The 25,120-nt window shown below is 52.0% G+C and overlaps 1 protein-coding gene across 1 annotated transcript; it reads left to right on the top strand.

Annotated features, from left to right (window-relative positions):
* The first annotated feature begins 856 nt into the window (after positions 1–856).
* On the top strand, positions 857–23,352 carry LOC137222497 (complement C3-like). Its single transcript, XM_067733839.1, has 29 exons — positions 857–1,048; positions 1,345–1,506; positions 1,900–2,029; positions 3,520–3,597; positions 4,962–5,159; positions 5,342–5,453; positions 5,772–5,857; positions 5,961–6,100; positions 6,501–6,707; positions 7,369–7,420; positions 7,597–7,683; positions 7,829–8,032; positions 9,141–9,216; positions 9,445–9,613; positions 12,534–12,629; positions 12,790–12,943; positions 13,807–13,979; positions 14,149–14,307; positions 15,546–15,605; positions 16,653–16,743; positions 18,348–18,393; positions 19,461–19,548; positions 19,869–19,955; positions 20,177–20,282; positions 20,747–20,836; positions 21,254–21,337; positions 21,417–21,506; positions 21,616–21,751; positions 22,179–23,352. Exons 1-29 carry the CDS (start codon positions 932–934, stop codon positions 22,309–22,311), a joined length of 3,411 nt encoding a protein of 1,136 aa, XP_067589940.1. The 5' UTR covers positions 857–931; the 3' UTR covers positions 22,312–23,352.
* The last annotated feature ends 1,768 nt before the right edge of the window (positions 23,353–25,120 follow it).

Below are 25,120 nucleotides of genomic sequence, written 5' to 3'. Positions count from 1 at the left end.
ACCCTTACCCCCCGGTACACCAACACCCAGGGCTGCCACATACGGTTGTACTCTGCAAAACTCTAGGGGCTCCACTCATAGGCTCTAAATGAGAGGTGCCCCTGGTGTTGCTCAGTGCACAACCTGTACAGCTGTACAAGGCAGTCCTATCCAGATTGCATTCCCAGTTCCCACCTCTTACACCAGGCCACCCCCAGGCCTGTCCATGATCTCATGCCAGATTCCACTGCAGGTCTTCGTCTCAAATCCTGATGGGTCCCCAGCCTCCAAAGTCCTCGTCCGCTGCCAAAACCACAAAGTACATACCTCATCCAGTGGGGTGGCCACTCTGACCATCAACACCAACGGAGATCTGAAGGAGCTCCCTATCCTGGTACCAACCTTATGGGGCAGGGATAGTGGGGCTGGGACTGTGTGAGCTGGAAGGGTTATTAGGGATTTACTTGCCCATCATGCTCTCCAGGTGGAAACTGATGCACCTCTCCAGCCAGAGGAGCAGGCTTCAGCCAGGATGACGGCTTGGCCTTACGCAACCCAGGATGGGTCAGGGAACTTCCTGCACATTGAGGTGAAGACATTGGGCGCAGAGGTTGGCAGCAACATCCAGCTGAGTCTCAACACAAAGCATCAAAATCCTGAAGCCAAGGACTGGATCACTCACTTCACCATCCTGGTGAGGGGTCAGGCCAGGACTTGAGCCGGTGGGAGCCATCTGGGATGGACTCAGACCTATAGGGGCTGAAGCAAAGGGACTAGGGGGCTCCCTTGTGGGCTGGGATAGCCTAGGGGAAGGGCTGGTTCTCATCCCTTCTCATCCACAGTCTCCTTTGTCTCCAAGGTCCTGAGTAAGGGCCAGATCGTGTATGCCAAACATCAGTTAAAAAGTCATGGGAGTATCTACACGTCAGCCATTATCGACGTGACTTCAGAGATGCTTCCTTCCTTCCGCATCCTGGCCTTTTATTTACTGCCAAGGGGAACAGGGCAGGACCCTGAACTGGTGGCTGATTCCATTTGGATTCCTGTGAATGACAAATGCAAAGAGAAGGTGAGTCAAACTCCTTGAAGTTGTACACCACCATCATAATGCTTGGGAGATGGTCTGTACAAATTCAAGGGCTCTCAGTCTAGAGGCAGAGGAGAGGAAGGAGAAACGATGTGGCCTTAAAACCTCAACTTAAGAGGCGGAGAAGATGCAAGTAAATATGTAGAGTTGAGATTGGCCTGGTGGAGTTCCCAGATGCTCCATCAGAGCTGAGGGAGCATGAACTTGAAAATGGACTTGGGGAAGCCCCTTGGTGACCTATGAGCCTCTTATACTGACATCTCTTTTTCCTTGCCTAGCTGAAGGTTGGCATGAAGAATGAAGGATACCTCCAGCCTGTACAGCCCAGCAGCCAGGTGGAATTGAAGGTGACAGGTGATGCAGAGGCCACAGTGGGGCTGGTGGCCGTGGACAAGGCTGTCTATATCTTGAACAGCAAACACAAGCTCACACAGAAGAAGGTAAGAACATGTGGGCTTTGGACCCAAAGAGATTCTAGCTGGAGCCTCAGTTTCTTCAACTATTAAATGAACAACATCAGTGGTTGCAAGGATTCAAGGAGCCTGTGCACAGCATAGAGATTGGCAGGTAGTAAGGGCTCAGTAAATGGGTGATTATGTGAATTTTTTTTTTTTTTTTGCGGTACGCGGGCCTCTCACTGTTGTGGTCTCTCCCGTCGCGGAGCACAGGCTCCGGCCGCACACGCTCAGCGGCCATGGCTCACGGGCCAAGCCGCTCCGCAGCATGTGGGATCTTTCCGGACCGGGGCACGAACCCGTGTGCCCTGCATCGGCAGGCGGACTCTCAACCACTGCGCCACCAGGGAAGCCCCAGGTTCCTCTCTTGACCCTCAGGTCTGGGATACGGTGGAGGAACATGACATTGGCTGCACAGCAGGCAGTGGGAAAGACAGACTTGCTGTGTTCAAGGATGCTGGATTGGACATGAAGATGAGCACAGGCATGGACACTTTGGCAAGCTCAGGTACATGAGGGGGGCAGGAAGACGGCAGGGGTGGGGGAAGTGCTATCTAGTGGTTAGGAACATGGACTTTGGTGTGAAACAGATGAGCTAAAATCTAGGACCCTGCCACTTACCATAGGCCGGTCATGTTTCCTCTCTGATTCTCAGTTTATCTCTCCATAAAATGTACGTAATAATAGAAGTAACTTACTGTGTGCTAATTAAGATGTAGTTTTGGCCATGTGTATCAGGGATACAAATTAACAGTAGCTTAAACAGGTAGAAGTTTATTTCTTGCTCAGTAACAGTCCAGAGGTCGTTCTGGGACTCAGGCTCCTTCTAGCTTGTTGCTCTGCCATATTCCAAGATGAAGTCTCACCAGGACCTCCTGCCAGGCACCAGGATGAAGGGAAGTGGAAAGACTAGTACACTTCTCTCTCATCTCATTGGCCAGAACTCAGTCACATGGCCCTATCTAGGCACAAAGGAGACTGGGAAATGTAGTCTTCATTCTGAGTGATACATAAAAGATGGAAGTTTAGTTGCCCCAAACGGTAGGGGAGAATGGATATTTTGGGGACAACTAGGAGGGTCTTCTTTCAGCTATAAATAGTGTTCTTAATAACAATTTCTGGGACTTCCCTGCTGGTCCAGTGGCTAAGACTCCACACTCCCAATGCAGGGGGCCTGGGCTCAATCCCTGGTAAGGGAACTAGATCCCACATGCCGCAACTAAGAGTTCGCATGCTGCAACTAAAGATCCCTCATGCCACAAATAAAAGATCCCACATGCCACAACTAAAAGACCCCACATGCTGCAATGAAGATCCTGAGTGCTGCAACTAAGACCTGGCGCAGCCAAATAAATAAATATTTTTTTAAAAATAACAATTTCTATTTACTACAAGCTGGACCCTGTGCTAAGTACTTTTATATGCATTATCTCATAGATAGAACTATGATTATTCCATTTTACATAGCTGGAGAAATTAAAACCCAGAGAGGTTAAGTGACTTGCTGAAGATTGCACAACTTTTTTTTTTAAATAAATTTATTTCATTTGTTTATTTTTGGCTGCATTGGGTCTTCGTTGCTGCACGCGGGCTTTCTCTAGTTGTGGTGAGCGGGGGCTACTCTTTGTTGCGGTGCGCTGGCTTCTCATTGCGGCGGCTTGTTGCAGAGCATGGGCTCTAGGTGCACGGGCTTCAGTAGTTGTGGCACGTGGGCTCAGTAGTTGTGGCTCGTGGGCTCTAGAGCACAGGCTCAGTAGTTGTGGCGCACGGGCTTAGTTGCTCTGCGGCATGTGGGATCTTCCCGGACCAGAGCTTGAACCCGTGTCCCCTGCAATGGCAGGCGGGTTCTTGAACATTGCACCACCAGGGAAGCCCTGCACAACTTTTAAGTGGCAAATCTTGACTACGAAGAGGCTGTGGGATAAAGTGAGGTGATGCATAAAGGATGTTGATAATGATCTTGACACTTGTTCTCTCATTCTTCCCTCTGATCCCCAGACTGGCACTGCCCCCAGAGCCCATCTCCCAGCCGTCACCGCCGCTCCCTGAAGAGCCTGGAGACCAAGAGGAATGCAGGTCAGAGCTAAAGCTGGATGTGCCCTCCTGGCTCCCTAACCTGTATTCATCAGGGCTTAGAACAGAAAACTGAAACCACTCTAGGTACTCCAGTCGGGGGACGGGGAGGGGAGGTGATTTCATGATGTGAGTTTGGTGCTTTCAAAATCATTAGCTGAACTTTAGGAGTGGAAGTTGGAAGGCTGCTTGCTGAGACTCAAGATCACTCCATTGTAGTTCTTACGATGCATGAAATCTAGGTTTCAGTGCATGGAATCTCAGGAAACTCTGCCAATATCTCTCATGAAGCTGGCAGGTAGATAGTGAAACACAGAATTTTGCCTATTACAAAAACACGTAGACTGGAGCCCACCCATCAGCTACCACCGTTGCAGGGAAAATGGTCTCCACCTCTCTTCCACTTTCCAAATTCTATACAAGAGCGTCTGGGTGGCAGACTCTCATCCCATCCAGGACCCTAGCAGCAAGGGAGTCTGGGAAATGTAGTTTTTAGATGTCTAACTTCTGTGATACCGGAAGGAAGGTAGATGAAAGGGGAGATGGATAATATGTAGACCAAGACCAGGGCGTGGACAGGACCAAGAAGCCCAGAGTTCAAGGAAGATGAGAGGCAGCACTGGGTATTGTTAGAAGCATGGATTCTATGAATATTAGATTTGTCAGTCTTTTAAAGCAGCACTAATGACTTTGTGGATCTAAATAAAGGGAAAATAAGTGAAATCTAATAAAAATTGAGATAAAACCCTAACTCTAATTTCAATATCGAAAATCATGCTAACCTTCTGAGAACAGTACATAATATAAACTGTTATTTTATTTATGGTAACAATCACTTAACAATAGATGTTCTAATCATGTTATATGGTAGACAATAAGATTATTAAATTGCTATAATATTTTTTATATTTAAGTGCATTCCTTCGGTTCGCTAATTTAGAAGCATTGAACTTGACATCATGCTCTACAGCAAGTTTTGTGTTTTCATTTTTTTAAAACACACAACGAAAACCAGGAGTCAAAATCCCAACTTCAATAAATAAACATGGCATTGCCAATCCCTGTCCCAAACGAAGGAGAAGGAGAAGAAGCAGCAGCATCAATTCCAGTCCCAGCTCTGCCACTTGTGAGCTGTGTGACCCTGGGCCAGTGAATTGACCTCTCTGTACCTCAGCTTCCTCATCAGAACTCATCATATGAGTTCAATGTGAAGCTTCAGGGGAAAGATACAGGCAAAGTTCTAGGGACAGCATTGCCAGAGATATGGCTAAACAGAGGTCAGGTGTACATGGCGTTGAGGTGGATGGGTCCCTGCTTCCTCAGGTCCTACCCAGCCCCTCCTCTGTCCCACTAACTCTGGCCTGCAGTGAACAAGTTCGAGACAGAGCTGGAGCGAAAGTGCTGTGAGGCTGGGCTCCGGGAGAGCCCAGTGGGGCTATCGTGTGTGGAGAGGACGCATCATGTCCGCTATGGACCAGTCTGCATCGCCGCCTTCCTGAGCTGCTGCCATGTGTCTGAGGCCCTGAGTCGGGAGGCCCGAGAGGAGCAGCTGCTTCTGGGGACAAGTGAGGGGGCCACGGCAGGAGGCACAGGGTCGGGGGGCTCCACTGAGGGTCATGGAGTGTCATGGACAGGTCAAGGGGTGACATGTGCCGTGGAAGGATGAGGTGGGAGGACCCCACTGAAGAGTCTGGTGGGTCATGGGAGACATGCAAAAGAAACCCTGCCCCACATCTCCTCCCTACAGTGGATGAAGACGAGGACTTTGATGACATCTTCCAGGAGGACCAGCCTGTCCGGAGCTTGTTCCCTGAAAGTTGGTTCTGGAAGAAGATTACTCTGCCCAAAAGTGAATCGGGGTAGGACTATGGCCCCCATGCCAGCCTCTGGTCCCTGGCCCGTCCATGCATCAGGGGCCATCCGTCATGGCCAATGCCCCCAGGAGTGACATTGAGCTCTCAGCATTGTCCCATGACAGGAAACTTCCTGGATGGGGATAAAGATCCCAGTGGGTCCCCCCAAATGATGTCCCTCTCGTGATAATTTCTCTAATTGGGTGACCCACTGACCCCTTCATAGTGATGGTAAGCCCAAGACAGTAACCCTCGATCAGAGGCTCTGTCCAGGCAGCACAGACTCACTTATGTTCCCTTCCCCCTACCCGGCACTGTCTGCAGCATCTCGCACTACAGCACCCGTGTGACCGTGCCAGATTCCATCACCACGTGGAAGTTTGTGGCCGTCAGTGTCAAGGCTGGACAAGGTGACCCCACAAGCCCAGCGCTGAAGGAATAGGAGCACAGTGGCCCTGGCCAGCCCCAGGGCAGTTGGCCTCTGCTTAACGTCAAGCGCCCTCCTGGTTCTAGGTCTTTGCGTCTCTGACCCCTTTGAGCTGACAGTTATGAAATCATTCTTTGTGGACCTTAAGTTGCCCTTCTCCGTGATCAGGAACGAGCAGGTCCAGATCCAAGCTGTGCTGTACAATTTCAGGGTCCACCCGGTCAAGGTGAAGCCCCCAGCCTTCCCCTCTCCCCCCAAAAATGTCTGTCGGTGTGTTTTATAAGGGGGATGGAGTGTGTCCATTATTCGAAGGAGCCAGTGAAGTGGCAGGCTTTTTGAAAAAGTTTCTGAGACATTTTCCCATTAAGCCTCACAAGAACCCCAGGAGATGGTTGCTATGACTGTTCTTGGTTTGGAGATAAGGAAACTTGCATGGCTCTCCTGAGATCACATAGCACCTAAGTGACAGAAGGGGTTTGAACCCGGGCAGGGTCTTGACTCTCAATCATTATGCTACACTGTCACCTACTCAGGATTCTCAGGGTGGGGGCAGGGAGGAGACTGTGACTCTTGGGTCCTGGGCCTCCTCACGCATCAGGACCCTCTCACTGCCCACCCTGCCCCAGGTCCGAGTGGAGTTCCCCCACAAGGAGCCACTGTGCAGTGCGGCAAAGCCAGGAGCCCCTTCCCGCCAGGTGGTTGTCGTGCCCCCCACCTCCTCCAAGATGGTGCCCTTCGTGCTTCTCCCACTTGAAACAGGCAAAGTGGATGTGGAGGTCAAGGTCATGGGCTTTGGGGTCCAGGACCACGTGAGGAAGACACTCCTGGTCCAGGTAATAGGCACCCCCAGCCCTTGCTGCCAGTGCAGCGAGTGGGGCTTCTCCTGAGCTCCAGGCTGTGTGATCACGGGAGGGGCAGGTGGGCCCAAGATCAATGAACAGGCCTCCAGGACAGGAGTGAGGTGCGAGACAATGATCTGAAAACTCAGTCACAGAGTCCCCGCTTCGGGCCTTTGGAGTCAGGCTCGGGTTCAAACCTTGTCTCTTCTGTGTGACCTTGGGCAAGTTACTTAACTTCTCTGAGCCTCTGTTTCCTCATTTGCAGGATGGGAATAATCCTCATACCCACGAGTAATCAGAGAGCTGTGAAAATTACACAAGACCAGTGCATGACCCATCAGTAATACTTTATTTACTTAACAAACACATTTTTTAGCACTTAGGATATAGCACTTTAAGAATATTAACTCACTGCACCCTCAGAACAACTCTATGAGGTCGGAACTACTGTACTCTCCCTTTTATGGATGAGAAAACTGAGACACAGAGCGGGTGAAGTAATTTGCCCAAGGTCATGCAGCTAGGAAGCAAAAGAGCTGGGATTTGAACCCAGATATCTGGGTCCCAGAGTCTGTGCTCTTTATAGCTAAGCAATACTTCCTCTTAATGTCATTATGACTTTGTTTTTCACTTTCTTCTTCATTGCATCCTACAGGCAGGGGGTCAGATACAGCAAATATCCCATAGCATCCTCCTGAACCCCCAAGGTTTGTGGGGTCTTCAGGGAGCACGTGGGATCCTGGAACCATGCGCCAGTAGAGGGAGGGGCTGAAATGAGGGGATCTGGTCAGGGGGCAGTCTGAGATTCTCCCAGAGTCTGCAGTCGAACCCTGACCTCCCCAGTCCCAGAACCCGCTTGTCACACAAGGTTGTGCCTGCTCAGGTCACACCCAGATGGAGCTGGTGCCAAAACAGGACTTTTTGAACAAGATGCCCAACACAGAGGCAGAAGTGTTTGTCAGCATTCAAGGTGCCTAGACAGAGCTGGCTCCTGCGGGGGCTGAGGAGGGGCCGGTTCCTCCAGAGCCTGCCTGGGCACAGGGGCAGGAGGGGCTGGGGGGACCTATGGTCCCCATCGGGGAGCCATGGTAACTTAGACCATGCCCCCCTGACAGGTGACATCCTTGGAGAGACCATCCTGGGCAGCCTGACACCCAAAGAAACAAGGCGGCTACTGAGGATCCCCACTGGCTGCCCCGAACAGACGCTGAGCTCCCTGGCACCCGTGATCATCCTGGCACGCTATTTGGATAGCACAGGCCAGTGGAACAAGGTTGGGGTAGAGCTCAGGGAGCAGGTGATGAAGAACATTGTCAGCGGTGAGAGTGGACCCCCTCCTGGGACCTCGATGAGGGTGTCTGGGACTCTTGGGGAGGGTGGCTGAGGTACCCCTGGGGTACCCCACTGGACCTTCCCAGACAATAGCACCCAAACTCTGACTTCTCCCAGATGACAACCTGACACCAAGTCCCCCAGGTGACCCCCAATTGTGACCCCCACATTATTCCTTCACCCTGACCCCTCTCCCAGGCTACAAGTCTCATAACAGACACCCTGGTTAACCCCAAAGCAGCAACCTCCCAGGTTATGTTATATTCAGACATTGTCCCAGGTTATAGCCAATCAGTTCCACGCCCTGGGCTACACCCCCAGGGAACATCCAGGCGGGAAAACTCCAGCATAATCCCAGGTGGTGGCCCTCCGGCTACACCTGAATGCTAATACCTTCCCAGGTTACATCCAAACCCCCCAGGTAACAACCATAGATACACACCCCGGTGACACCCTGACAGAGACCCTCTAGTTAGTTTGGACGCTGACCCCGTCTCCCTGGTTACACACAGACACCAGCTCTCCATCCAAGTAACACCCAGACACTATCATCCCCAGTGTTAAACCCAAACAGTAAACCTCCAGGTAGCCTTCAGGTAATACCCAAGCAGCAATGCTCAGAATCCACCCAAGAGGTACCTCCTCCAAAATACACCCAGGAGTAACATCCTTTGACTACACAGACACACTGACATCTCTAGTTTACAGCCAAGAGACAACCCCCAAGAAAACACCCAGGTAGTGGCCCCTCAGGATACGCCCTTTCCTGGGTTTCACCGTCCATGATCCCTCCTAGCAGTAATTCCCAGTCACACCCCAATGGCACAGTTTCCCAGTTTACCCCCAGATACAGCTGTACCCTGGCTCCCACTGTCACATGTGGCCATGACCTTCATTTACACCTGGGCCCTGCAGCTCCCTCCTTAAGGCACCTGGACCAGTCCCCTACTCCAGGTTACATCTAGATATGATGCACCCCTAAGTCCCACCCACACCCTGCCCCCCAGATTATGCCTGGTAACTAATCCCCCCCCCTTCACAGCCACACCCAAGCACCAACTCTCCTGGTAAATTCCCATCCACCTGTTTTCCCAGGGTACAGCCGGATGCTGACCCACCGGAGCGCAGATAGCACCTACCACACCAGCAAGGGAAACCCAGGAAGCACCTGGTAAGGATGAGGACCCTGGTAGGAGGAAGCCTGAGGGACCAGCCTGGGGCTTGATGACCCCAGAAGTATCCCCACTGAGGGGTCTTGGGGCAGGCAGCCTGTAAGCCAGCAGCATTCCAAGTTGCCGTGGTCTCTGGGGTAGACTTCTCCATAGTGTAGACGCCCCTGTCCTAGAACCCCCTTGGTGACTACTGCCAGCCATCACCCACCCCGTCTCCCTTCCAACAGGCTCACGAGTTACGTATTCCGGGTCTTCGCCCTGGCCTACCCTACCATGACAATGGGGGCGTTCAACCCTGAGTCTCTCTGCACCATTGCCAACTGGATCATCACCCAGAGGCAGGCGAAGGACGGGAGCTTCTTGGAGGAAAGCCCTGTGGTCATGGGGTCCATGAAGGTGCCCACCTCCCCCACACCGCCTGAGCCATTCAAACAAAACCCAAGGGCTCTGCACACTGGGAGGGGAATTTCAGCCCCCTGACGTGTTCCCAGGTAGAATGAGAACAGGAAAGAGCTGAGGTCCGGCACCAAGCATCACATCTCCCTGCTCTGGACCGTGCTGCACTCTGTTACAATGCGGGGAGGCTGGGCACAACTGTTACAATGTGGGGAGGCTGGGCACATCTGGGACCTATCCCCCCACCCCTACTTCAAGGAGTTGCCAGTCCTGGCCCACCTCTCTCTGGGTCTGAGTCCTCCGTGTTCCGCCAGCCAACACACCCATCCCTACCAATTGTTCCTCCACACCAGCCTCCAGAAACAGCTTTCAAACAGCCTGGGAGGTCTCTCCCCTGCTCAGACACCTTCTGTGGCAGTCACCTACAGACAAACACAGTCACCTACAACGGTATCTCTCTACTATGTCCTTCTCTTCTGTATCTCCTCCCAAGTCTCACCCCTCAATACTCCCTGCTCACAGGTCCTTCCAACTCACCTCCGTATCTTTGCTTAGGCTGCTCTCTCTGCATGGTATAGTCACACCTCATCCCTTTTTTCCCCTGCACCTAGCCAAAGTATGTTTTCTCATTAGATTTAGATTGGACACCACCTCCCCTAAGTCTTCCCCGAATACCAGCCCTGTCCTGTGCACCTATCACGTTAGGGATGTGATTTATTCACTCATTCAACAAACATTCATCCAGCAACTGCTGTGTGCCAGGCCTTGTGCTGGGGAGAGGGGAGACACAGAGGTAAACAAGACAGTGACAGCCCCTGCTTATAGAACTGACAAGCTGGGTAGTGGGGGGCAGACAGAAGTTCACCAAATAATTATAACTAGTGATTGTTTAAGTCACAATTGCGCCGAGTTCCATGGGAGAGAAAAGCAGGAGATAGGATTTAATAGGGGCCATGCCCAGCGCTGGGGGTGTCAGGGGTAGCCTACAGGCGGAAGTGACGGTAAAGCAGCAACTTGAAGAAGGAATAGGAGACAGCGGAGGAGAGAATGGAAAACAGAGCTCCAGGCAAAGGGAACAGCATGTGCAAAGGCCCTGAGGCTCTGGCATGTTTGAGGACGGGGAAAAGAGACCAGTGTCATCAGAGCCCAAAGATGGCAAAGAGGTGATCCATCCCGAGGCCTAGGAAGGAGGAAAGACACCAGGTCCTGAAGCCTGTGGGGCTTTGCAATAGTCTGGTCAGGGTTTGCTTTTCCTACACTGTGAGTCCTCCAGGGAGAAAAGCAGGTCTGGTTCATCATAGTCAGCAAGTGATGCTGAATGAAACTCTGGATGGATGAATGAACCAGCAAAGACAGAATGCACCCCCAAAAGAAGGGAGGGCTGTGTGAGTGAAAGCCCTACGTGGTACAGGAAGGCGGTACCTAAAGGAGTTACAAACACAGTCACAGTAAGACAGGCTCACAGATCTGAGTTTCTTTCCACCAACGAACATGTATCAGGCACCTATAATGTGCCAGGCACTGCTTTAAGCACTGGGGGCTCAGGGCAAACAAAACAGACAAAAATCCCTGTCCTCATGGGGCAGACATTCTAGTGGAGGACAGACAGGCAATTAGCACAACAGAGACATAAGTGATGTGGCATGTTGTAAGTGAGACAGGAAAAATGCAGGGAAAGGGGGATCAAGGTGGGAAGGCTGACATTTTGGAAGGTTTCCTGAGGAGATGATATTTATACAGAACTGGAGAGGTGAGGGAGCAAGTCCTGTGGATAACTAAGGAGAGAGTGTCCTAAGCAAAGAGAGGAGCATGTGCAAAGGTCCTGAGACTGGAATGTGCCCAATATTTTGGAGGAACAGTGAGGAGCCCAGTGTGGCTGGAACAGAGTGAGCGAGGGGAGAGGGGGAGGAGGGGAGCGCAGGGAGGTGATGGGACAGAGTGTGCAGGGCCTTGTGAGCCAAAGGGAGGACTTGAGCTTTTCCTCTGAGTGAGGTGGGAGCCACAGAAGGTTCTGAGCAGAGGACGGATGTAAACTGATTCAAGAGTTCACAGGCTTCACTGGCCACTGTGAGAAGAAGAGACTTTGGGGTATGTATTAGTTTCCTAGGGCTGCTGTAACAAAGGACCACAAACTGGGTGGCTTAAAACAACAGAAATCTATTTATTTGGTCCCAGTTCTAGAGACTAAAAGTCCAAGCTGAAGGTCTCGGCAGGGCCATGCTCCTTCTGAAGGCTCGTTGGGGCATGGGGCGGGAATCCTGCCTTGCCTCTTCTAGCTTGGCGGTTCCTGGCAGTCCTCGGCATCCCTTGGCTTACAGCCACATCACTCCAATCTCTGCCTCCATCTTCACATGGCTTTCTTCCTTCTGTGTGTGCCTTCTTATAGGGACACGAGTCATTGGATACAGGGTCCCCCTAATCCAGTATAACCTATTCTTAACTTAGCTCATTACATCTACAAAGACCCTATTTCCTAATAAGATCACACTCTGAGGTTCTGGGTGGACAAGAATTTTGGGGGAAATTATTCAGTCCAGTACAGGGATTGAGGGTGGAACTTGGGAGACTCAAGAGGAGTTTGAACCTTGTCGGTCATTTACTAGCAATGGGGACACTTCACCCTCTGACCCTCAGTTTGCTCATCAGGAGAATGGAGCTGCTGCAAGAATGTTTTGAGCTAGCATAGAGAGCTTAGCACAGCACCCTCCACGGCTGTCAACTTTTCTTATAGTAAAGCAGACCCCACACAGGCAAATCTCAAGATAGGTCCTCTTCCTCTACCCCTTTCCTCATCCTGCTTTCAGCATCATCCAGCCCAGAGCTGAGCACCTGGGAGCTTTTCAAGGTCAGTCAGGAGAGATTGGGGAAGGTGTCTCCAAGATGGTAAAGAGATTATGGCTGTGGTTCTGCATCCCCACAGGGTGGCTACCGAGGCTCGGAGGCAAATGTATCCCTCACAGCTCTCGTCCTGATCGCTCTGAATGAGGGGAAGGAGTTGTGCAACCAGAAGATACCGGTAGGACCCAAAGACGAGGGCAGGGTCTGCAGGGTGCCACGCCCCCTGCACGCAGCGGGCTCCCCTGCCCTCATGTCCTTCTTACTGCTTTCCTCCCTTCTAACTCCCAGACCCCTTTCCTCTGATCACCTCCCTCTAGCCTCTTCTCTTGACTTTCTAGAACTTGGCTGCCAGCATGAAGCAAGCCAGTGACTTCCTGGAGAAAAAACTCCCCCACATTCAGACAACCTTTGCCGTAGCCATAGTCTCCTATGCTCTGGCCCTCACCAGGAGCCCCCGAGCCAACGACCGCCTGGACAGCGTTGCCAGTCAGGGTGGGTGGGGGTCACTTTTCAACCAACTATGTGTTAACCACAGTCACGGGGGCAGAGAGAGGGGGATTGTATGATCTCAAATCCAGCAAAATGTGATTCTTCATTTATGAGCACCTATGGTGTGCCCACCCTTGAGCTCAGACCCTGAGAAACCAAGGTGAACAAGACTGATGTGGTCCCCGCCCTCAAAAGTCCCCAGCGTTCCTGGGGGAGGCAGGTGGAAGACAAACAGATCAAAAGAGAATTACTAATTGAGACAGGCGCTGAGATAATAACATACAAGGTGGGTGGGAGCGATGATGAGGGGAGGGGAGTATAGACTGGAGAACTGGGAAGGCCTCTGTGAAAAGGGGACCCCTCAGCTGGAATGAAAGATGAGAATGCTCACCTACGTGAAAGGCCAAGGATATTCCAAGCAGAAGGAATGGCACGTGCAAATGCTCTGAAGTGGGAAAGTGCTTGGTATGTTCGAGAATGGAAAGAAGGTCATAAAACATAGGTAACTGAGAGGGGTTTGCTTCCCATGGCCTGCGCTATCCCATCCCTGAGGGTCCTGGTCCCATCCTCTCCATTCCCCAAGTCAAGAGGAGTGGAGGTAGAAAAACTCACTTGCAGTGGGACCGAGAGGAATGTGGAGGGGCTTCTTTGAACCTCAATTTCCCCAACTCTAAATAGTGTCCCTGTCTCCTAGAGTGGTTCTGAAAAATGCAATGTCCATACGTCTCCTCAGCAAAGATTTTCACATAAAGTAGGTGCTCAATAAAATAGCAGATGAGAAAAACTGGGCAATGTGACACGAGGAGAGGGCAGGTTTAGGTAGGTGGGCCCAGATCTGCGTGACAAGGTGGGCATCCATCTTCTAGACAAAACCCATTGGCCAGTGGACGACCTGGACACGGACTCCCTCTACACCATTGAGGCCACGGCCTATGCGCTGATGCAGAAGCTGGAACTGGGTCGGCACAATGAGACGCACGCCATCGCCAAGTGGCTACTGGAGAAACGGGAGCTGGGAGGAGGCTTCCAGTCCACCCAGGTGACTGGAGCCTCGGAAACTGGGGGGAGGGGGAAGGGGGAGGGGGGTCGCTAGCAGAGGTGCTGACATTACTGGCCCGCCGGAAGGAGCTGTCCGTGGTGCTCGTGTCCCACGGGGCTCCGGTGCGCTGTCAGTGGTGCTGATCCGAGGCCCCCATCCCAACACCCAGACCACGGTCGTGGCCATAGAGGCCCTCACACGCTTCCGCGAAGCTGTCCCCTTCGACGGTGTCCAGGATCTCCGCGTCCAGATCAGAGCCCCCAAGAGAGCCTTGAATATGGAATGGCTCATCGATGAGAACAATGCCTACCAGCTGCGGTCAGCAAAGGTATGGAGCTAAGGGGCAGCTGGGAAGTCCACACGGAAGTTGCACTGGAGATGAGACCAAGAGTCTTGTCCCTGGAAATCTCCCCTCACCAATATTATCCAATCACCATTGGCTATACTATCAATGTATTGGTTCATTCATTCCACAAACATTTCCTGAGCACCTACTGTGTGCCAAGCATTCTCCTGGGTTACATTATGAAACATCTGTGGTCCCTATTCTCAAAGCACTTACAGTCTAGAGAGAAATTAAGACAATAAATATAATTCTACATTCCACTTTAAGCTTTCAGAACACAGGGGAATGAAATAAGTGTGTAAAGGACATAATAACCTGGGTATGGGGAGTAAGGTAACCTCCATGACCTTACTCCATGAAGGAGGTGATAGTCACCTTCAATTATTCAATCATCCTTTTTGAGCACTTACTGTGTGTCAGACACTGTTCTAGGTTCTGGGAATATGGCCATGAACAAGACAGAAAAAAAAAAATCCCTGTGTCTGTAGAATTTTTTATTTTAGTGGGGATAGACAAAAAAGCGATGTGAATAAGTAGAATATGTAATGTGTTAAATGACGGCAAGTGCTATGGGAAAGAATTAAGCAGGGAGGGGGTGGGCACATCAAGGAGTTGTAATTAGGCTGGGTAGGGAAGGTCTCACCAAGAAGGTAATATTTGAGCAAAGACCTTAGGGAAAGGCAGATGTGATCCTTGTGGATATCTAGGCAGAACAAACAGCAAGTGCAAAGGCACTGAGGCAAGAGTGTTCTAAGAACAGCAATGGGATTTGAGCAGGGGTGATGTGATTGCATGTGAATTTGTAAAAGTTTGCTCTGGCCGCTGAGGGAAGAATGAATGAGGGAAACAAGAGCAGATGCAGGGACTTCCCTGGTGGTCCAGTGGGTAAGACTCCGCGCTCCCAATGTAGGCGGCCCGGGTTTGATCCCTGGTCAGGGAACTAGATCCCTCATGCGTGCCACAACGAAGATCCCGCGTGCCGCGACTAAGACCTGGTGCAGCCTAAATAAATAAATAATAAATAAATAAATAGTTTTTTAAAAAAAGAAGGAAAAGTAAAACCATCTTCATGAAGAGAGGTGGGAGAGTCACTAGAGGCCAAGTTAGGGAAATAACTGAGGCCCCAGTGCCCGTGCCTTCTTTCCTCTCCATCCCCACTGCGTGTAAGCCATGTTTTGCTGCTTCTTCTCCCCTCAAATCCTTCTCCCCTCTCTTTTCAGTTCTCTGCCCAGGATGACCTAGAGATCAAAGCCAGCGGCAGTGGAAGAGGCACCATCTCGGTAGGTCTTGTGTTCCTTAGCTAGAGCCCAGGGCTCCCCCAGTTGGTGGAAATAGAGGCAAATATAGACTCCAAAACAAGATTGAAATAAGCAATAACCTTAGCTACCATTTAGGACACAACCCTTTGTTAGGCATCAATCTAAGGACACCTCAAAACCCCCCTGAGAAGCTGGTAAAAATATGGGCTCCATGTGACGGGTGGGGAAATAGAGGTTTTCACTTTCAGTAAGTCAAGAGTCAGGGAAGACAGAGGCCAGAGATCTTTGGACCCCTCTGCCCCTCCTATGTGGAATCCCTGAAGGGGTCTCTTTCCTTGCCCCCTAAAAGAAAGACTCTCCCGCCAGGGTGCCTCTCAAAACCCAGAGAACAACCCCACCCTTCCCCCAATATCTGAAGGCTATTTTGAGCACTTACTGTGTGTCAGACACTGTTACACACATTACATCGTCTGGCCCTATGCCCTATGACCCAGGAGGACAGCCTTCTTTGTCACCAAATTCAAGGTAGCCTGCTATCATGTTTCAGGCAACAGAGCCACAGTTGAATCCCTGCCTTTGTTGTGTGACCTCAGGCAAGTCACACTCCACCTTAAACTTCAGCTAATTTTAAATGACATAAAATAAGAAATTCAGTTCCTCGGTCGAACTAGTCACATTTCAAGTGCTCGATAGCCACATGTGCGGACTTCCCTGGCGGTCCAGTGGTTAAGACTCCCTGCTTCCATCGCAGGGGGCATGGGTTCAATCCCTGGTCGGGGAACTAAGATCCCGCGTGCTGCACGGCACAACCAAAAAAAAAAAAGCCACGTGTCTAGTGGTTGCCACACGGACAGCACAGTTAGAGACTATTGCCAACACTGCGGGAAGTTCTATTACAGAGCTGGCCTGCCTAGACTATATAGGGTGTTCTGGCCACTGAACACATGGATTGAATGGGAAAGACCTCGCTGTGAATTCCCCATGGGGCAGAGAGCTGGGCAGGCAGGAACTGAAGCAAGGAGGAAAGGAGTTAGTGTGGATGGGCTCTGACACCTCCCCGTCCGACAGATCCTGACCATGTACCACAGGTCTCCAGAGTCCTGGAAGGACACCTGCAACCTGTACCACCTGAATGTGACTCTTCACACAGCCCCGAAAGGTGAGCCTGGACTCAGGGATACCCAGCTCTTCTTTTTTATTACTTTATTTTAGCTATCATTCAGTAAGCATCTCTATGGCTTTATTCAGCCATTCAACAAATATTTTTCTAACATCTTTATTGGAGTATAATTGCTTTACAATGGTGTGTTAGTTTCTGCTGTATAACAAAGTGAATCAGCTATATGCATAAGTATATCCCCATATCTCCTCCTTCTTGCGTCTCCCTCCCACCCTCCTTATCTCACCTCTCTAGGTGGACACAAAGCACCGAGCTGATCTCCCTGTGCTATGCGGCTGCTTCCCACTAGCTAGCTATTTTACATTTGGTAGTGTGTATATGTCCATGCCGCTCTCTCACTTCGTCCCAGCTTACCCTTGCCCAACAAATATTCTTTGAGCATTTACTAGGTGCTGCACCCTGTTTCTTGGCCCTGGGAACGTAGGCATGAACAAGAAAACTATCCCGTCTTCTCCTGGAGCCCACATTCTAGTAGAAGGACGCAAACAATACAATAACAGTATATTATACTTTTATTGTTATTTATTTATAACATAAGTGAATCTGCATTGTAAAATATAAATATGAAGCATAATAGCAGGTGATGATAAGTACCATAGAAAATAAAGTAGGAAAAGGTGCTACAGACTTGGAGGAAGTCCAGGGGAAGCTCTCTGAGGAGGTGGCATTTGAGATGAAACATGAAAGAAGTGAGAGAGTGAGCCAGGAAGGATCTGAGGGAAGAGCATTCCAGGCAGACGGAACAGCAGGTGCAAAGGGCCTGAGGCAAGAATGAACTCACCTGGTTTGAGCAACAGCAGGGAGGCCAGTGTGGCTACAGAGGAGCAAGGGGTAGATTTTTCGTTGAAAGAGTTGGAGAGGTGACGGGGCAGATGGGGCAGGGACTTACAAGCCATGGTGAGGACTCTAGCGTTTGCTTGGAGTGAAATAGGAGCCAGAGAGGGTTCTGAGTAGAAGAGGGACATGACCTAGCACAGGTTCGCACAGGCTCCCTCTGGCCGCTGTGGGGGAAACAGACTATAGAGGGCACAGGTGGGAGCTGGGAGACCAAGGAAGAGGTGACTGCACTGGTCCTGCAGGAAATGATGGGGCCGGACCAGGGAAGGGGCTGTGGAGATGATCAGAAATGGATTCCAGAGTTTCCAGTCTGGGGTACCAAGAAGGAAGAGACAGGACTTTGCCACTGGGAGCTCACTGTCAGGGTAGGGGGAAACAAGTCTCACCAGTCCCAAGACTTTTAGGGACTAAAAGTGACCAAGACTTTGGTTTGGACCCCATTTCTTAATTGTAGTAGCAGCAGTAGTAGTAGTAATATGATAATGGTAGTAATACTATAGTAATAATAACTGACAGCTATCAAGCACTAATCAGGCATTATGTTAAATGCTTTACTTGTATTAACTCACTTAAAATTAACCAGCTGGGTTGGGAATATTATGATCCCCATTTACAGTTTAGGAAACCAAAGCACAGAGAGGTTAAACAACTTGCTCAAAGTCATAGCAGAGCCAGGATTTGAACCCAGGAAGCTGGCTCCAGAGGCTGTGTCACCCAGCCTCTAAATTCCTGCCTTCTCTCTGCAGATAATAAAAAGGGGGAAGCGACCTTTCAGCTCCGGATGGAAACAAGGTCAGGTCACCAGGATCGTGGACTGGGCAGGAGGAAGGACCCACTTCCTGGAATCCAGACTCCTTAGCAGCTCTCCCTATGTACTGAGTGGAGGGAGGGAACCAGCCACACTTGCCTCTCCATGCCTGCCCCCTCATCCCTACCTCTCCTCCTGCCCTCCCCTGCCTGTCCCCCTTTCTGCCCCCTACCCCACCCTTCCATGCTTACCTACCATCCTGCTACCCCAACCCTGCCCCCCAGCTTTCCCTGTCCCAGAAAGGCGGGCTCCTGCACGGTGAACATGCACCATGACCCAGATGCCCAGGGCTAGCTCTGAACCCCATGACTCTCCCCTCTCTTCATCTTCTCCAGACATTCCAGCCCCCACCCCAGTCTGGCTCTGTCTCCCAAATACCCTCACCCAGGTCTGTCCCAGATTTTTTTTTTTAAATGTATTGAGCACCTAATTGGTGCCAGGCTCTGTTCTAGGAGCTGGGGGCACAGCTGTGAGCAAAGGCAGCTCCTCCCTGCCTGGTGGAGCTCACAGACTATCAGGGGAGACAAACAATAACCGAATAATCACCCAGAATCAAGGCAAAATGACAACCGTGATTAAATGTGGCAAAGGAGAGGTCCACGGAGCCACAGGAGGGCAAATTAGAGAATGATCTGGTGTGCCGGCTGGGGAAGGCTTCCCAGAGGGGGTGATGCATCAGCTGAAATTGCAAAGGCGACAGGATTTTTCAGGGCAAAGAGGGAGGAAGAATTCCAGGCTGAGAGAACAGCATGTGCCAAGGTCCAGTGGCAGGCAAGAGACTGACACTTCAGAGCAATCAATCAGAGGCCAGAGGGGAAGGAGGGGAAGTGAAAGGATGAGGCCAGGTGTTTTGGTAAAGCAAGGAAGTTAAGCAAGGAGGCAACATACCAGATTTCTGTTTGCTAAAGCTGTATCCTCTTGGGGGCAGAGGAGCGACAGGCAGACACAGGAGAAGGCTACTGCCCTTGTCCAGGCGAGAGGTGATGACAGTGGGAGCGTGGGAGAGGGGCAAGGGGACAGTGGGAAGAGACTGGTGCTGTGAAATCCCCAGGTACCAGGGTCATCGAGAGGCCACAATGACCATCATGGAGGTCTCCCTGCTCACCGGCTTCTACCCCAACCAGGATGACCTCAAACAGGTGATGAGCAGGGCGGGGATTGCCCTGGCAACATCCCACATTCCCCGAGTGGGCGCAGAACAGCATCTACCTGGGTCAAGACCCCCAGGGTAATGCCTTACAGTCCCTGCCCCAAGGTCAGCGGCGATGGTCACTTCTGGGGGACTCCCTGTATGACCTTAGCTAAATTCTTGCCCTGATTGTGCCTCAGTTTCCCCAACAGTGGGGCTGATTGGACAAGGGCCGGGAGCTCTGAGAGTTGCTTCACACTAACTGGAGCTCCCGGGGCTGGGTGCCTTGGAGGATCTCTGCCGACGCGCATTCCTCACCCTCTGCCCCAGCTCACGAGCGACGTGGAGAGGTACGCCTTCCAGTATGAGACCAAGACGACCTCCAGCGACAGCACTGTTGTCCTTTACCTGGAGAAGGTGAGGAAGGCCAGGTGTCCTCTGCCAGAGGTCCGTGGGCAGCCGGATGGGCGGAGAAACCACAATCAGCACCCTGGTCAGTGTTGTCCGAGAGCCATGCCCTCTGAAGTCAGCTCCTCAGTATTCAGGGCCACGCGGTCAGTGGTTATGGCCAAGGCCCTGTGGTCAGTACCCCATGCTCCGTGGCCCTGATCAGCTCAGACAGGACTTCCCTTCTCCAGCTCTCCCACGAGGTAGACACGGTGCTGGGCTTCCGCGTCCACAGGATGCTGCAGGCGGAGTTCCTGCAGGCTGCCCAGGTCATGGTCTACGACTACTACGAGCCTTGTGAGCAGGGGCCTTGGGGTGGAGGGCTATCCCGGGAGGGTACAGGGCCTGAGAAGGACTGGGCCAGAAAAAAAGGGAGGGGTGAGGGGCGGGGCCAAAAGGGGGAATGGGGCGTGGCAGAGGGGGGTCCTTGGCTCCGTGGGAGGGGTGGCCAAGAGGGCGCCGGAAGGGACCCAAGGAGCGTGGTGATGAGGGGCGTGGCCTTCCTTAGTGGTTAAAGTGGCCCCGGGGAGGGGCGGGGGGGCCTGGAAGCGGGTGTGGCAGAGCTGAGAAGGGACTTGGCGTGGCCCGCTGGGTAAGGGTGGGCAAGAAGTGGGCAGGCTCTTTAAAGAGGAGGGAACCTGTTAAGGGGGTGGCTGGGCAGGTCAGGTGGGGCGGGGCCTGCTGGGGGCGGAGCCAGACGTGCACCCAGCCCCCAGGAGCACTGGCCCGAGCCAACCCCGGTCACTCGCCTCTTCTCACAGCCCAGAGGTGCAGCTCCTTCTACAACCTGCCCACAGAGCACGCTTCCTTGAGGAAGATCTGCCACAGAGACGTGTGCAGATGTGCCGAGGGTGAGGTCATGGGGCTACGGAGGGCTGGGACTGCCAGGCTAGGGGTTCAAGAGCTTTTCATCACTTCCTGGGCGCCTTCTGGGCTGAGTTTAGACAGAGAGAGAGAGAGACAGAGAGATAGCAAGACAGAGACAAAGAGAGACAGAGAAAAGGAGACAGAGAATGACACATACACTCAGGCACAGCCAAAGATCAGGCGAATCAGAGACACAGACACGGAGGGACACTCAGATGAGAGACACAGAAAAGAAAAAGACCAAACGGAGAGACAGAGGAGGAGAGAGCACCCTACAGATCGGAAAGGCCAGATCCAGAGAGCCAGCGGCTGCCGCCTGGGGCCGGATGGCGGTCAGATGGGAGGAAGGCCCCTGCGCCAGTGCAGCTAGAACAGCCGCCCCCCCTCCCCCAACCTTCCAGAACAGTGCCCATCCCCAAAGGACAGCGACCACCTGCAGCAGGAGCAGCTCCAGGCAGCAGCCTGTGAGGTTGGCGTGGACTTTGGTGAGTGTGGGGAGGGGCAGGGGGCGGCCCACCTGCAGGCTGGACACCAACACGACACCCTCCTGGACCCCTCCCCCAGTGTACAAGGCCAGGCTGGAGTCTGTGGAGACCTCCGCCTCCAGCCCCTACATCTACTACAACATGCAGCTCCAAGCCATCATCAAGAGTGGTATGTCCAAGGTGGCAGAGGTGGGGGCGTGGGGGCCTACCCCAGGGGTCCCAACGCGGAGGAGGGCCAGGCCTATGCCAGCTCACACACTGGTTCTCCTCTCCTCCAGGCACGGACTCTGCCAAGCCCCTCACCATGAAGAAATTCGTCACTCACGCCACCTGCCATGACTCCCTGGGGCTGCAAGAACACGAGACATACCTCATCATGGGCCAGACATCAGACCTGTGGAGAGTCAAATCTGAGTGCGTGGGGGGCTCCTGCTGCCCTGGGGACTCAGGCCTGGGCCCCCTTCCCTACCCCAGTCCAGTCCTTGGTGTCAAAGTTTCTACTGCACCTGTCAACACGAGTCTTGGGTTTCAGGGCTGCCCTGAATGGAGGTGCAGGCTGTGCACTGCACAACTCCAGGGAACACCATTCATAAGGAGATGTTGTAAATGTAGTTGTAAATTTCCAACAGAGGGCAGGAACGAGTCAGAGGAAGGGGAGCATTTTCTAATCCCCAGCAGTATGGGCTAGAGGTGGGGGGACCTGAGATGGCCTGGTGGAGTGGACGCTATAAGCTGTGGCTCTGAGAGTCTGTCAGGCAGGGCAGAGGGGCAAGTCAGAAAGGTCTCCACACCTTCAAGGCACCCGGCTCGCCTCACCATCCTGGCCACCTCTTGCCCACAGATACACCCATGTCCTGGGCAAGGAGACGTTCCTCATGCACTGGCCAGTGGATGGGGCAGTGGGCAAGAAGGAGTTGCTGGACCAGCTGGAGGGGTTTTCAGAATATATGCGCACCCATGGCTGCGAGTCCTGAGACCCTGAGGCCTCTGCTGCTCTCAGGGGGTTGTCTCCAAGCATGCCCAGGTCCCTGGGCTTCACCGCAAATAAAGAGCAAGGAATATCATACTCAAACTCCAGACATGTGTTCCTGCCTCAGCATTCAGCAGGGGCCCTGCAGAACCTGCCCTGACATTGCTTGGACCTACATCCTCCGTCTCACTCCTACTCCATTCCAATCACACTGGCCTTCTTTGTGTCCTTCCAACACCTGAGTTGATTCCCACCTCAGGGCCTTTGCACACACTGTCCCCTCCACCAGGTACACCTTCCTCCAGATGTCTTTATGGATTGAACACTTCCCTTATTTGGACTCTGTTTTAATGTCACTTCCTCAAAGATACTTGCTTTGGGGACTTCCCTGGTGGTCCAGTGGTAAAGAATCCGCCTTCCAATGCAGGGGATGTGGGTCCAATCCCTGGTCGGGGAACTAAGATCCCACATGCCGCGGGGCAACTAAGCCCACGCGCCTCAACTAGAGAGCCCGTGAGCCACAAAGTACAGAGCCCACGAGCCACAACTAGAGAGAGAAAAACCCACACGCCACAACTAGAGAGAAACCCGCATGCCTCAACAAAGAGCGTGCATGCCACAACGAAGATCCCGCATGCCGCAACAAAGACCTGATGCAGCCAAAAATAAAATTTAAAAAAAAATTTTTTTTTAAGATACTTGCTTTAGGGACTTCCCTGGTGGCTCAGTGACTAAGATCCCGAGCTCCCAATGCAGGGGGCCGGAGTTTGATCCCTGGCCAGGGAACTAGATCCCACATGCATGCTGCAACTAAGAGTTCACATGCCCCAACTAAGGAGCCCACATGCAGCAACTAAGACCTGGCACAACCAAATAAATAAATAAATATTTTTTAAAAAAAAGATACTTGCTTTATAACATACCTAAAAATAGACCTCCTCCCACCACTCTCAGTAACACTTAAAAATATATTGTATGTGATATTTATTGGTTTGATTGTTAGTTAATTGGGTATTTCTCCTGCCCCACAATATCAGCTCTTTAAGACCAGAGGCCATGTCTGTCTTGTTCACTGTGGTACTCCCAGTTCCTATAGCAGGGGCTGGTATATAGTAGGTGTTCAAGGAATGATTGTTGAATGAATGAGTGAATGAATGAATGAATGTAGCACCCACTCTGCAGTTGGTCCTGATGTAAGCTTTGACCGGGAACCCCAGGCAACTGGAGAAAGGAGACAAGGGGCAGGGGAGGGTGAATGAGTTTCATCAATGTGGCTTGGAGTGGGAGCAGGGGACTGCCACTCCAATGCAGCAGCCCGTGGGGGTTGAGGGAGTGCTGGAGGGACTGCAAGGCATCCAGGATGTCTTGAACTTGGGAGGTCAAGGACGGGCTGAAGGTGAGAGGGAGAAAAAGAAAGATGGGGTTTTGAACACCAGGCTAGAGGGCTTAGTCATTATCAAGGGCAGTAGGGAGCCATGGAAGTTGTTTGAGCAGGAGAGGAATTGACCAGCTCTGAAGTGGAAAGGCCCAGTTGACTGACGGGCAGAAACTGAGTTGATGGCAAGAGACCTGAAGAGGAGGTGGGGTTTGGGGCCACAGGATGGCATGGCAGCAGCTACCTGAATTCTAACTCTGCCTCCACCTCTTCCTGGCTGTGTGACATTAGCCCATTTACTCACCTCCTGTGTTTCGGTTTCCTCACCTCTAACATTACTTCCCTCAGAGAGTTCTTGTGAGTACCCAGCACATAGTAATTATTCAATAAACCTTCACTGGCCTAATTATCAATGAGCCAGACAAGAGGCCTTGGGGAGGGAGTAAAGCTGCTGGAATCCACACGACAATCAGAGAAGAAAGTCAGACCACAGCAACCCCTGCTCAAAACCCTCCCAGGTTCCCACTGCTCTGACACTGCAGCACTCAAGGCCCTGCAATGTGGCCCCATCAACCTCCCTGACCCCAAGTCCCCCAGCTTCCCACTCACTCCACTCCAGGACACAGGCCGTCTTTCATGGTTCCCAGAAACTCCAAGCTGTTTCTTGCCTCTGGGTCTTTGCATAAGCTGTTCCTTCTGCCCAAAACACTTTTCCCATGACTGCTTTCTCCTCACCCTTCAAGTCTCCCATCAGAGAGGCCTTCTCCAAGCACCCTCACTAGATGAAATTGCATCCCTCCCTGAAGTTATCTCTGTCTGCAACCTGATTTTTTCCTTCCGACGAAACATCACAGTGCATAATGATAAATTAGATTCTTTCCTTACATCTTTGCTGTCTGTCTCCCCTACTGGACTGGGAGCCCCAGGAGAGCAGGGAGGCTGTCTTGGTCACAGATATAATTGCAGCAGTTCAGTGAGGGCCTGGCACATAGTAGCTGTTCATTTTGCTGAATGAAGGACTGAATAAATAAAAGAATGAAAGACAGTGAGAGAGAAGGAAAAGAGGGAGGGATAAAGGGAGAGAGAGAGGGCTTCCCTGGTGGCACAGTGGTTGAGAGTCTGCCTGCCGATGCAGGGGACACAGGTTCGTGCCCCGGTCCGGGATGATCCCACATGCCGCGGAGCGGCTGGGCCCGTGAGCCATGGCCGCTGAGCCTGAGCAGTCTGGAGCCTGTGCTCCGCAACGGGAGAGGCCACAACAGTGAGAGGCCCGCGTACCGCACAAAAAAAAAAAAAAAAGAAAGGGAGAGAGAGAGAGAGATAAAAAGAAAGGAAGAGGGACTACTCTGGTGGCGCAGGGGTTAAGAATCCGCCTGCCAACGCAGGGGACACAGGTTCGAGCCCTGGTCCATGAAGATCCCACATGCCGCGGAGCAAC

The sequence above is a fragment of the Pseudorca crassidens genome, chromosome 3 (genome assembly GCF_039906515.1).
Source record: "Pseudorca crassidens isolate mPseCra1 chromosome 3, mPseCra1.hap1, whole genome shotgun sequence".
In the NCBI taxonomy this organism is placed as follows: domain Eukaryota; kingdom Metazoa; phylum Chordata; class Mammalia; order Artiodactyla; family Delphinidae; genus Pseudorca; species Pseudorca crassidens.
This window is presented reverse-complemented; position numbering and strand designations above follow the sequence as displayed.